General features: G+C 40.4%; 2 protein-coding genes across 3 annotated transcripts in view; one reads left to right on the top strand and one right to left on the bottom strand.

Moving 5' to 3' along the window:
* Window positions 1-2,195: 2,195 nt before the first annotated feature.
* On the bottom strand, window positions 2,196-8,204 carry TMED5 (transmembrane p24 trafficking protein 5). Its single transcript, XM_081010898.1, has 4 exons — window positions 7,897-8,204; window positions 5,680-5,777; window positions 5,327-5,501; window positions 2,196-4,936 (listed from the first exon to the last, which is right to left on the bottom strand). The coding sequence occupies exons 1-4, from the start codon at window positions 8,086-8,088 to the stop codon at window positions 4,718-4,720; spliced, it is 684 nt and encodes a 227-aa protein (XP_080867024.1). The 5' UTR covers window positions 8,089-8,204; the 3' UTR covers window positions 2,196-4,717.
* A 100-nt stretch (window positions 8,205-8,304) lies between these two features.
* Window positions 8,305-14,106, top strand: part of CCDC18 (coiled-coil domain containing 18) — a 28,233-nt gene continuing 22,431 nt past the window's right edge. Inside the window, exons 1-5 of one of the 2 annotated variants that reach the window (XM_081010866.1) lie at window positions 8,305-8,604; window positions 10,498-10,676; window positions 10,801-10,951; window positions 11,122-11,286; window positions 12,744-12,853. In XM_081010866.1, the coding sequence (XP_080866992.1) occupies window positions 10,531-10,676; window positions 10,801-10,951; window positions 11,122-11,286; window positions 12,744-12,853 (572 nt within the window). In that variant the 5' untranslated portion in view covers window positions 8,305-8,604; window positions 10,498-10,530. Of the gene's footprint in view, window positions 8,956-10,497; window positions 10,677-10,800; window positions 10,952-11,121; window positions 11,287-12,743; window positions 12,854-14,106 lie in introns of both variants that reach the window. The other variant, XM_081010867.1, reaches the window with a different exon arrangement.

Genomic DNA, 14,106 nt, shown 5'->3' with positions numbered 1-14,106 from the left:
ATTTGGCAGTGTAGGTGACAAATGTGAGAAAACTATTTAGACCACTAAATAATAGCCCATTCTAAGCCACCAAGTCAGATAGGTGGATAATGATGGTGATTGTTGTTGTTATTTAATCTTTAGACTGAGTAGTCCACAATTCAGTATTGGTTTTAGCACCTGTATGCCATAGTTGAGACCACATTAATTGGATCCATTTCTGTTATTAGTTCAGAATCTCTAGTGAGACTCTTTTCAAACAAACTAGTGAATTATATTCTGCTGTACAAAATTTGTTTTTTCCCCATAAATATTTATTAAAGTTTTCACAATATTACATAATAAAAAAGAAAAAAAAAGTTAAAAAGAATTCCATCTTTTCATCACTTATCTTTCATTTACTTGTTTCCCGGACCTCCTCATGCCTCCCTTTTTTGTATTCCAGTTCAATTTATTAATTCAGCAATTCCTTTCCCTCCTTATTTTATCCTGATCTTTAATCTTAATATATTATAGCATTAAATTTTTACCTATTAAAAATCCAATTTTTCCATATTCTTTTATACCATTACAGCTAGAAACCACTTAACTTCAATCCAACATCATTCTAACATTCATTAATTTTGCAATATTTCTGTAAATAGTCTTTAAATTTCTTCCAATCTTCTTCCACCGACTCTTCTCCCTGGTCTCGGATTCTGCCAGTCATTTCCGCCATGTTGTACAAAATTTGAATGCTTGTTTGCATTTTTATAGAGTTGTATTCTTAAAGATGTTATCTTTGCATAGTTTTGCTTCATTAATTAGGTATTCTCAGTAGCTTCCAGATAACTACTGTAATTTTCAATGGTCTGCATAAGTTGCAGTGCTAAAAATAGCGACCCCGCGTTTAGCAAGCAGACGGAACTAAATCACCCAGTATCAGTTTTTATGGAGGCAGCTGCTACACTTTGTTTTGAGGTCATAGCATTGGAGCAAGGGAATTGCCCGTCCTTCCGTGAAATAAATGTAACCAGTGTTTGCCCGCTCCACCGGCAGAGGCCATATGAACAAATTGAGGTGAGAGGGGAAATGGCACAGGAATTTTATATTGCCCAGGGGTCACAAGAACAGCTTTGTTAATAATGCAGACATTAGTTAGTACTAATTTTGCCTGGCTGTTATGGCTGTTCAACATTTCTCCTATTTCAGATGGAACTCCTCATACGAGATAGAGTCATTGCTCCCAGTTTGTTTTGTCTACTAACAAATTAAACTGTGCTGTTGATAGCTTACTACACCATGCTAGAAACCTAGTTGCTGAACTATAGTGCTTCAGAATTAAGAGAATATCCCATTTAGTGCAGATTTTTGAGTGTAGAAAATATTGTCGAGTCCCAACCTGAAATTGGAGATGGCACAGCCCACAATCACTGTTTGAAAACTAAGCCATGCTTGTATAATACTTGATTTTATAGCAGCCTGTTTTGTATTATTTGCCCTAACTTCAAAGACTAAATGGAAAAATTATTTATCTATATAGCATTTCTGCTTGCTGCTTACCTTCTTGCTATAAATCAGTTATTCCACTTGTAAAAAAAAGGGGGGGAGTTATTAATCAGATTCTGTTGCCAAGTACTATGCTTGCTTACTTGTCAGTAGTTAAAATAAGTCTGGTTGCTTCATGAGTATATAATGATTGTGCATATTTGAATTTTCTAAATTTTGCAGTCTGAGTAACTGGGATGAATTGATAATATACACAACAGGGATGTGGAATCTATGGCCCGAGAGCCAATATTGTGTCCCCAATTTGGCCTGCCAGGCAATTTCAACTAAACCATGCCCACCTGCTTACAGCAGTAAATGGGGTGGCAGGACATGGTTTAATCCTGCAGGAACAGGATTGTGCATCCCAGGCAGCAGGATTTAAAAGGAGAGGAGGAATCTTGCTGTAGTCTTATTTGGTGGGGGAGATAAATTTGCCCTTGAGGCAGATTCTGATAAGGATCTGTGCCGTGGAGCCAAAAAGGTTTCCCACTTCTATACACCATGCCCAATGCATACTAATGAGTAGGGTTCTCGCTTTAGTGTCTGCGGCAGTGGCAGGGATATCACTGTCCTGTAGGCAAAAGATGCATTTGAATGTTGCATGTCTTACCACTAAGTTGTTATGACCTGCCCTGGGACTTTAGGTGAAATGGGTAAGAAATCAAATAATAAACACTGAATACACATTAAGTTTAGAATTCCTTTATTAAATCCATTTCACAGCCAGAAATTTATCCATTTACCGTCGTGTTCATTTTTACTGCTGTGTTCATTCTTACCTGTGGAATTGCACACACTATTCTGCAGCATTATGAAAATGTACAGCACAACCATGAGTGCCATAGTAGGCAATTTGTTAAGTCCCCAGCAATGCGGATGGTATCCGACTAACTTAAGTTCACTGATTTTAATAGGTCTACTGAGGATGACTGAGAATGGGTACGATGTAGTTGGCTATCACCCTATTTTATATACATGTAATGTTTTGTTGGAAACCAGAACTGTAAAGGACAGATCAATTGGCATTAGCATAAACTGAGAGGTAGAAGGCTTAGTCACAGCTTTTTGGTGAAGATACTTTTTAACATTACAGTGCTAAAAGATCATATATTTTGAAACCTTGGCATCCACATTTGCATGACATATTTAATACTATGTTGCCTCAAATTGGGAATAATTCTCATATAATTGGCTTTAAGACTTCGTTTCTGCTGATATTTAGTAGATAACTACAGCCAGCTAGAGATCCCATTGCTGCAGCCTCAAAATGTATAGCAATGGGTCACTAGTACTAAGACTCATTTAAATCAGCCCAATTATTTGACCCATTGGTATGTAAAAAATATGAATATGGGCAGAGGAGGATAAGCATAGATGCTACCACTGTAGCAGCTGTAAATAACTACTTGGTCTGCTACCTGTAACTTAATATGCTTATATGTTCACATAATAATTTTTACATTTATAAACTGGTAACAATTTATGTATCATTAGCCACACCACTATTAACTTTATGGCAAAAGTACCGTATGTGACATCTAATACTGTTGAAAAATAGGTTCAAGTTGACAAGAATTATTACCTGGTGGTTCAAAACCTTGAACTATGTTTGAGGTGCATTTCTACACTTACCCCCACATAAGCTGCTTAGCATAATGGGAATTGAATTAATATCTGCATATCAACTTCAGCAGCCGACATGCTATTTGTGTAGTTTCAAGCAAAAAAACAAACCCAAAACATGTTAACCATGCTAAGCATGGAATATATACACATATGCATGTTCAGAAATCAGTTTGGGACATCCAGGTTTGCTGGATTACAGCCATAGGAGCCATCTCAGCATGCAAACATGCATGGCATTTTGATGAGCAACTGTTAACTGCTTTAATCAAAGTTTGTAACCCTTAGCCCATTAACTAGGAACCAAGTTCCACTGCATAATGAAATAGTGAAAACTTGCTGTTTTTTAAAAATCACAATAAGGGAAACTGGGCTTTTAGCTGTAAGTCAATTTCAGCTACCCTACCCAGTAACCATGAAAATTGGAGCATTCTATCTCCATCCTCTCTCACATATTCAGAACTACAGTATCTAGGGCATAGCTGTCAACTTTTCCCTTTTCCTCCGAGGAATCCTATTCGGAATAAGGGAATTTCCCTTTTTAAAAAAGGGAAACGTTGACAGCTATGAATTCTAGCCTTCTAAATGTTGCTGTATGACAACTCCTGTTATCTCTAACAATGGAGTATACCGGCTGTAGCTAATGGGAGCGAGACATTGGCAAAGCAACAGGTTGACCACCCCTCTGGTGTATGAGGGGAATGTGCTATTATAGTAAACCTGGTTTGAAACACATTAGATGTGCCTGTGTATAAAAAACTCAAATGTTATTAATTTGTGTGGTAGAATAAAAGCGATTCACGAAGTCCCCCAAATTGGGTATAATGAGTCCTTTTACAAACATGTATGCATGTAAGTGGCTACACGGCCTCAAAACTGGTTGCTAATATGCCTAGGCACTTGCAGGGTTTGTGTTACATAAATAATCCGGAGGAAAAAGATGGTGCCTTTCAGCACCCTTGAGTTTGTGTTTTTGCAATTCTGAATCATGAAAACAAACCCTGATCTGAACTTAAAATTAATTCACAGAGGAAAATTAAAGAATTTGGATGCAATATACATTTTAGATGCCAGTTAATTTTTGTTGAATAAGTTTGTTAATTAGTACAAATAAGGCACATGAGTCTTCACTTACACCCATTTTAAAATATTGTCTAAATAACAGCATAGTTTGCTGTAGCAAATATTCCATTTAACTTGACATATCCAAGGCAGGACTCAAATACTAAATACACAATTCAATTCATAACTTCATGAATCTTTTTTCTTTTTAAAATACTACCTTTAGGCTAGCAGTCATTAAGACATACTATCAAATATTGGTAAATATAAAATCTGAATTTGTTGCAAAAAAAAAATTGTGCAGTATAGATGGCTGAGGAGATTCAGGCAAGTTTTAAGTTATCCACCATCTTAATAAACCAAGTTATTGCAATTTATTGGAGCAAAGAAAAGCATTCTGCTCATATTAAAAAGTCACAAACGAATGTTAAAAACTGTTCATTCAAAACAAGCTGGGAAGAAAATCTTTTTCTTTAGCAGTGTATTGCATTTCCCCCTGTTTAATGCTGTTAAGACACTGGTGTTACGTTCTAGTTTTCCTTTTATCTTCAAAAAGACTCCTCAGCATGTAAACTTGAACAGCTGACACCACCACCATTATTGCAAGGTTGACCATGGACCAGAAGTTTACCCTGTCAAAGTTGCTTTCTTGTATGTTTCTATCACGAGCTTCAAATGCTTTGAGCAGGGTCTGAATATGGATACTTTTGCTTAGCCTGGACTTCACACTGTTGACCGATTCCTAATAAAGATCAAAACACTAGTTTTAGAAAAATAAAAGAGAAGCACACAATTCAACACAGCAGACTCATCTACAAAATATAGCCATGACCTTGTGAGCCCCAACTCCTTGTCACCGTGCTTAGTTCCAAAGCCTCAAAATGAGAACTTGCATCTGTTACTTCCAAAGCTGAGGTATGTACACTTCCCTTTCTTTTCACATGCTGCAGAATTTAGGCTATATATTTAATCAATAATACACTTATCACAATTTAAGGCCACTAGAGATAGTTGTGCAGCTTTCAATAGGGTGATCCTATTGAAAAGTAGTAGCAGAGGGGAGAGCAAATAAATTCCAAGCGTACAGAGCCATTCACTCCATAGCTTTTTAAAAAGGATTGTAGATACATACCAGAATATCTTCTAGCTTCATATCCAGAAGATCTGTGCCAGTGATATACTTCTTCCAATCTTCCTCTTCATCTCCCATGTTATCCAATATCAGTTCAAAGAAAATCACCTTATCTGACAGAGTGCTGAATGTGTTGTCAAAGCAGAACATATAGTCACCATCCTCTGTCTCCACCCTGTAAACACAAAAGACATTACACTTTAATGAGTGCAAGAAGGGAAGAGGGAACAGAAAAATCCCCTCCGGTGAAGTCCCATTCGTACATTTCAGGAATGAAGTCTTAATTACTAAGCTCTTAGAATGCCACTAAAAATGGTTTAACTAACGTTTAATGAAATCATTTAAAAACTTACGTATGGACTCCATCCGATTTTCTCTGTTCAAAAACCAGTGCTTCACCTTTTGGTGATAATAGATGGAAATCAATATCTAAACCTGCTCCATCGAGAACCTGTAAAGTCAACAAACAGCGTATATGAGCAAATTGTAGTATCTGTTGAAAAAGGCAAACCTAAAATGAATCATGTTTAATACTCAAATCTTACTTGAAGACAAATCCACATGGATCTATATGAACACTGAGATGTTATCTAAATCTTTGTTTAAAGATTTTTTTACCCTGCTCTTTGGCCGAAAAGTATCCCACAGCAGCTTAGAGATCAATAAAAATCAGGACTATCCCTGCCCTCAAGCTTACAATTTAAAAAGCTGTGACACAAAAGGAAAAAGGATGGGGAGGAACAAAATAGCAAACCAGCTGGAATAGAAACAGTTCAGGAACATAAGTCAAAAGGAGGTGGGTGATCTCTCAGCAGAGCTGACTGAGAGATGCTCCCCATTTCTCTATATTGTAATTTTATTCAATGCATTCAGATAGTGCTTGGTACTTCAGTACTCACTATCAACCACACCACTAAAGAACAAATGGCTACATTCATAGACAAGATGTTTTAAGAAAGAGTGTCGGTGTACATAAGACCTTCCACCTTTGAGTAGCAACTGTGATCTCCAGGAACATTTAACACAGTTTCTAGATTACAGTTTGAAGACCTCTTCATTTTTTTTATAAACATTACTTGCCTTTGGAAGATATGCTGACAAAAAGGATGAAAAGCAAGTAAAAATAAATGCACTCATTATTATTACAGTGGACGTATGGGTTGTGAACATGATCCGTGTGGGATGCACGTTCACAACCCGCAGTGTTCGCAACCCGCGTCTGCGCACGCGCGAGTTCCAATTCGGCATTTCTGGGCATGCGCAAAGCGCGATTTAGCACTTCTGCGCATGCGCGACCACTGAAACCTGGAAGTAACCCGTTCCGGTACTTCCGGGTTTCGGCGGCCTGCAACCTGAAAAAACGCAATCTGAAGCAGCTGTAACCCGAGGTATGACTGTATTATTATTTACTTCCCAATGTGATGATGGAAACCTCAGGCTCCTCTGAATGCAGCCCTCCATGCTTTTCTATCTGGCCCTTGGGCCTCTCTCCAAGGCATGCCCCCTCCCCACACCCCTAATTTCTACATCCATACATCATGCTCCATTAAATACCATCACAGGAACATGTACCGGTTGCATTCTATGCAACTAGAGCAGAAATACTGCTCATTTCCACCTTTTCTCAAACCTCCATTCAGCACTATTTCAACATATTTGGCTTACGTGGCTCTAAATAAATTTCAGAAGTCCTCTGTTTGGCTAAGGTCATCAGATCAAGCTCCCAAACCAGTTTGACCCAGCCTTTCATGACATTTATCTAGCCTGTTTCCTCCATGTAAAAAAAAAGAAAAGAATTGTCATTCTGAAGCTAGAGGGAAGTAATACTCACATGGCTTTCTTTCTGGCCCTTCAGAACTATACCCTAATGTTCTGATCCTGCAGGTATATCCAAATATTCCGGTTGGTACTTTGAGGCTAAAGGTGACTTTCATGCCATCCCACCCCATCTTTTATAGTCAAGGTCCTGTTTTACTCCACGGCAACAGAAAACACAGCATATAGCTTTCTTCTTAAGGACCCAGCATTACTACCTCTACCAGACTATGGAAAAACAAAACGCAAATTACCATCCGAAGCATGCTTCGCTGGACATAAGCCTCTTTGCATACAGTGTTAACAGACACAGGTCTGCATATTGGAGCCCCAAACAATACATCCCAGGAGTGATGGTGGATTCCTTGGTGGTTTTAATGCAGAGGTTGGCTCGCCATCTGTCACGTACGAGATTCTCACCTTGCGGGGGGTGGACTTGATGACCCTTGGGGTCCCCTTTCCAACTCTATGATTCTATGTGGCTGTGCAGCAAGTAAGGGAGGTTCAGAAAAGGCACACACAATAAAGCGTTTTTTCTTTTTGACAGGCAGGGCGTTTGTGCGCGTTTCCACTCGCTTTGCAGGAGGCAACCCCGACTGCAGCCGAGGGAATGGATTTTCCTACGACTCGAACACGCGAGCTGGCCCTCTCCCGGACACGAGATTGCACGTTGGGCGCGGGTGCCCGCGTTCACACGTGCGCTCCTACCCCAAGCAGTTGAGGAAACTCGGAAGGGCGACGGTTCCGTCCCTCACCTGATACTCGATCTCCAGAGAGGCCTCCTTCTGCATGCTTTGGAAGAAGCACTCCTTGCGGCCGGCGGGCAGGGTGAAAGTGAAGTCGCTGTCCAAGGCGGTGGCGAAAGCCGAGGCGCCCGGCGGAGGCAGCAGCAGCAAGAGCAGCGGCAGGAGGGAGGCCAGCAGGCACCGCCGCATCTCCGCCTCCATCGCCGCCGAGCCCTCGACACCCAGGAAGCGGGAAATTCCGGAGACGGCACCTCCTCGCCGTCCGGTCTCGCTCGCTCGCCCGCCTCAGGTCTTCTGAGGCGAAAAACGAGGCTGGGTACCCACAATGCACGGCGCGCCGCAGCTCCGCCTAGGGGAGGAAAGAGCGCGAGGGGAGCGACTTCCCCTCGTTTTGAAAAAAACGCGTGCCCGCTGCCGCCGACAGGAGGTTCCTCGATACCGCAAGGCACTGCGGGAAATGTAGTTGAGGGCAGGGAAGGAAGCGGAAGGGGCGAAGCGGGGAGGGCGGGGAGGAGAGACTACGGCTCCCGAGAGCTTTAGCGCGGAAGGATTTAAGCAGCCGCTTCGCCGGCAACCGTCTCCTCCCCCCACCTGTCAGGTTACGGCCCGCGCAGTTCGAACGCAGGAGAGACGGGTCGCCCCGAGGACCGCGATTCGGAACGCGCGAAGCGACAGGGCCGCACTGATTGAAAGAGGCGTTTCCTCAGAGAGGGCCTGGTAAGCAAGGTCTGCCGCTCTGGCTGAAGGGATTGAGTCCGGAGCGGAGTGCAGTAGCTAAACGCTTAGGGCTGGTTATAATAGGGAAACCAAGGGGACGCGCCTTCGCTTTGTGGGACGGCGTGAGGCCTGTATGCTTGAGGGGGAGAGGCGTGGAGGCAGCGTTGCTAAGCAACACGAAGCACTCTGGCCTGGAACCCGCGCGGCTGAGGCGGTTCCTTGGAAAAATGCCGCCGCCTGCTAGAGAGAAGGGTGGCCCCTGAGGCGAGAAGGTCAGCCTGCCTCCCGGGGCAGAAGCTGTGCAGGGTTGGTGCTCTCTGGGACTGGCAGGATGAAGAGCAGCGACAGCAGGTGGGGGCCGAGGAACAATGCTGAATGGCTGTAAATAAGTAGGTGAGGGCAGCCTGAGGCTGGTTGGTAGTGATGCTGGACTCCAGCTCCCATGAGCTCCGACCAACGTTGGGTCAGGGGTGATGGGAGTTGCAGTCCAGTAAAACATTAGTGCGTCTCAAACTTGGGTCCCCCAGCTGCTGTTGGACTGCAGCTCCCATCATCACTGACCCCTGGTCCCTGCTAGCTAGCGATGATGGGATTTGGGATTAGAAGACATCTGAAGGCAGCCCTGTTTAGGGAAGCTTTTAATGTTTGATGTATTATTGTATTTTAATATTTGGTTGGAAGCCGCCCAGAGTGGCTGGGGAAGCCCAGCCAGATGGGCGGGGTATAAATAATAAATTATTATTATTATTGTAGTCCCAACAGCAGCTGGGGACCCAAGCTTGAGAAAACGCTGCTAGTAACGGGTCAGCCTCAACTAGGCAAAGGGGAGTACTGGAATAGCACATCACACATGGCAATGCTTTGCCTTGGAGATACCGAAAAATACTTTGTAAGGGTCACAGCAGACCGCAGAAGAGCTGGGTATAAGAAATGAGCTGTTCCAGATGAAGTGCTCCAGATGCTGTAAAAGGCAGCATTGCAGTTGGCAAAAGATTGGGTCGCCATTGGGTGGTAGGGTTGCCACCCTGGTGTTCTTAGTCTCCCAACACCTTTGTTTATGGAAATGCACCCTCAAAAATGTCATTTTAAAATTTGGATTTTAAATGCTCTTTTCAGAAGAGCAAGGAGCAGCTAAGTCATGCTGCATTAGCATACAGATCAGCAAGCAAAAAACAAACAAAACTTTATTTGAATGCTGCTATGGCTTTCTGCAAAATACAGTTTGCAAATTTGCTTGGTGAATTTAATTCTCACCCCTTGCCTTCTCCCAGAACAATTCAATTTCCAAAGTTAAACTTACTTTTGTTTGTGTTTGGAATGCAGAGGCACAAGCCACAGATCCTTTACAAACTAAACATTATAATCTTGTCTGAAGCTTGTTTGCAAATAGTGTTTATGAGGAGGATTTTCTCCCCTGAGGGTTAGCTGTGTTTGTCTGTTGCGACAAAACAGCAGTGACTTGTGGCACCTGCAAGACTAACAAATTTTATTGTGGGAAAAGTGTTTGTAGACTCTTCATCAGATGTCAAAAGTGTAATCTTAAATTGGTGTATATAGACACACTGTGGAGCAAATTCTGAGGTCTGAAATGAAATGTAAAAAGGACAGTGGTAATTACGTGAAAGTAAAATAGCCAAAATGACAGTAGACAAAGCAGTATTGGAGGAAGCCTAATTTGTTCTGGCCATTGTGAATGCCAGGAAGGGGAGAGTGTTAGGGAAGTACATGTTCAAGAGGCCAACTACAAATTAGCAAACTGGTTGCAGGAAGCATTATATCACGATTCTGCCATACTATAAATCCAAAATCTGAAACAGAGGGCTATTTTCTCTGTCTTTTTAAAGGGTTTCTTCTTCAAAAGGTGGAAGGTGCTTTATTGATATGTTTTTGTAGTTATCTTTTACATTAGACAAATGTATAATATCAATGGAACGTAACTTATGGACTTCTCATGATCACAATACGGATGAGGAAGACTTGTTTGCAAATGTTGTGTCATTAAGGAGTCAGCTAAAGAAAACGGAAAGAAATTTACAAGACTTAGGAGAAGAGCTTTATGTATGTATCCAAAGGTAAAACTTACTGTGTTTGTTTACAAATATATTTGCTGCAAACTGTCCTAATTTTGATAGTCTGTTGGAAAAATTGCTGCAAAAATCAAGGGAAGGTGTTGATATTTGTTTTGTTTTCCTCTAGTACGAATTCATATAATCCTGATGACACGCTTGAGATTTTAACCATGGAAGATCTCACTGATCCTAGTGAATTACATAATTGTTCAACTCAATCTTCTCTGAGCAGAATGCCTTGGCATAACAGGGATTCTTCAAGGAAACATAGGAACAAAGTAATTATTCAGAATTTGATGGACGTTTGTTTGTTCTTTCTGACAGTTTGTATATAATATTCTTATGGAGTTAGTTTTATAGGTCAGTTCATAATGTTAATCATAAAAAAATAAGATGAATGAATCACTTTGGTTGGTATTTGTTGCAAATATTGTTCTTTGCCTTCTAGTGTTACTCGCTGTCTTTGGATAAAACCCTGGAAGAAGAAAATGAAATACTAAGGGATAAATTGAATATAGTCCGTGAAAAAAATGCATCCTTGACTTCTCAGAACCATCATCTAATGAATAAAATTGAAACAATAAACTATGAACTGAATCAGTCAAGAGCACGGGTAGGTATTTGAATAAGATAAAATTTTGAGGCATTCTGATTTGCTAAAGATACTATTCTAATTTAACTTGAGTTAAGGAGCTAGTTCTATATTTGTATACTTGCTTACAGGATCAGGGGTATGGGGGTGACAATCATTAAAACATGTTATGAAAGTAAACCTGTGAGCCATATGTTGAGATCATGAAATTATTACTTCAGGGGTGTTACCCAAAAGTTGTATTGCATAAAGTTAGAAGGCAATTATGCATATGTGGATTTGCAGCATTATGTATACATGATTGGGAATTGTATGTTACATGTTCATCTCATTCACAGTTTTTATTTTAGGCTTACATTTAAATCTTAGGTATGTGCCTAAGAAATCTATGGAGCAATAATAACTTGTGAATTTTTACAGTTTTGTTTTATAATATAGCAATTAAGTGTCACTGTGGGTTAAAACACTGAGCCTAGGACTTGCCGATCAGAAGGTCGGCGGTTCAAATCCCCGCGACGGGGTGAGCTCCCGTTGCTTGGTTCCTGCTCCTGCCAACCTAGCAGTTCGAAAGCACGTCAGAGTGCAAGTAGATAAATAGGTACCGCTTCGGCAGGAAGGTAAACGGCGTTTCCGTGCACTTCTCTGGTTCACCAGAAGCGGCTTAGTCATGCTGACCACATGACCCAGAAGCTGTACGCTGGCTCCCTCGGCCAGTAAAGCGAGATGAGCGCCACAACCCCAGAGTTGGCCATGACTGGACCTAATGGTCAGGGGTCCCTTTACCTTTACCTTTTCCCTGCATAGCAGAAAGGATTGCATATGTTAAGAAATGATAAATAATGTTGCTCAAGCATCATCCACCACCCTAGAAATATTTTAAGCATGTGAAGGCATACTTTGAGCCCTACTGTTTGAGGGAAAGAGCTTCAGATATCCAAATTCTTAGATAAGCCCCCTTCCCTCAGGCTTATCAAATACCAGCTTTCTAGCTAACATTAGAGTAACACTATCATTTTGGGGGACAGTTGGAATCCTCAGTTTTGGGGAAGAAATGCATAAATATCCTGTTCTCAAATTACTTCCCAACCCCTTCCTAGTAGTTATGTTTGCCTTGGACTATGTAGATAAACAAATTTCAGATCTCTGGCTTATGGTTTTGATAATGAATGTTAGTGAGTGATTACTAATTACTAACAATACTGGGTAGATACAATGAAGTGAGAATAAAATACAGAAAATATTTTCATTCTGGTCAATTACATATAATTGATCAGTATTCATTTCAATGATTGGACTATTTGTAGTTTTCTTTAATTAAAAAACCCCACAGTATAGCAAAGAGAGCTTTTTGGGAACTAATGAAGAAATAGCCTTCTTCAAAAGAAACTCCTGTTCAATTGGCTGTGTGTGTGACTATGATGTTCAGAAGTCAAGAGGCAACTCATTAATGGATTCTCCTTATTGTATTTATATTTTAGATATCTTTCCTTGAATCTACTTTGAGTACACACTCTGTCAGCATTCCAATGTTAGAAGAACAGATAGCAAGTTTGGAAGCAGAAGTTCAAGCACAAGATAAAGCTCTAAAGTAGTGAACCCTTTGTTTTTTATTTGTTTTTTTTTCAAATCTTCAGGGTTGGTTCATCCATTTTTTTGGCATGGGTCTCAGATGTACACATGATCCTTTTCCTTGCCACGGGAAGTAATGAGAGAATGGGGCTATATAATGCTTGTTTGAATGTGGTACCCTCATCCTAAAATAGATAGCCTAGCTCACTTATTGCACCTCATATTGAGTAAAGAGTCTTGGATTTCATGTGATTTATCTCCTAAAAACAGGAGTGTTTATGCTATTATTTTTTCAAATTTGGAAAACTCACAGCAAAATCAGAATTACTTGTACACTTATCTCCAACCTCTGACTTACAATTCTATTGACCTCAGTGAAATTAACTCATTGCAAGCAGGGTCATAGTGTTAGGCAGGCAAATGCAATTAGGTCCAGTTAAGACACAATGGTAAACCATGGTTTTTGACTACACTTGGTTGTAGCTCACCAAAGCCATGGTGAGCTGCAGGCTTGTGTACTCTATTCTTCACCTCTTTCACAGTCCAGATGAGGAGATCAGAAAGATCTGCTGTGTTGCTCTGATCATACTTTTTTCTTATTCTTGTTAATCAAAAAGGTTTCCCCCATACTTTCCATAGTAGGACATAAAACACCATAATGGCTTAAAAGCATTCAACATAGCATGATAGTTTTAGTTGGCTACTCAGCACAGCTTTAAATTAACATAAAATTCTAAATTGTAATAATTACTCACAAAACTCCTTGATATTTAATAAATAATACAATGATATTTCCTTAAACCCATCAAATGTAACTATGCTATCATTCTATTCTATCCCACCAAACAACTAAATTGATATTTGTTATATTTTTATTTCCCCCAATAACTTATGCAGATTGATTGCATCTTGAACTTACTGTTTTTCCAATAGAAATTAAGTTCTATATTTATTAGTTTTGATCAGGTTTTTCGATCTTTAAAATCTCTTGTTAGGAGGAATAAAGGAGAAAGTTTGTGGCTTGCTTGCTTTGGGCAAAATGCTTAGTAAAACCTGTTTGTTCATTCAGGCAAGCACTTGGTATAGCTAACAAGATCCAAACCATCCGTATATACCCACCAAAATACTAGTTTGAATTTAAAAAACCTGATCTGTAGGATACCTGATTGGCCACTTCTCTCAAATTTGTGTGCTAGAGGAAGGGGGAAATGCTCTCCATTACCTGATGATCTTAACCAGATATGTTCATGTTATTTGTGTATTACACATACA

Source organism: Podarcis pityusensis (genome assembly GCF_964106645.2).
Source record: "Podarcis pityusensis genome assembly, chromosome: 6".
Lineage (NCBI taxonomy): Eukaryota > Metazoa > Chordata > Lepidosauria > Squamata > Lacertidae > Podarcis > Podarcis pityusensis.
The sequence above is the reverse complement of the archived record's forward strand: the minus strand, read 5'-3'. Positions and strand labels throughout refer to the sequence as shown.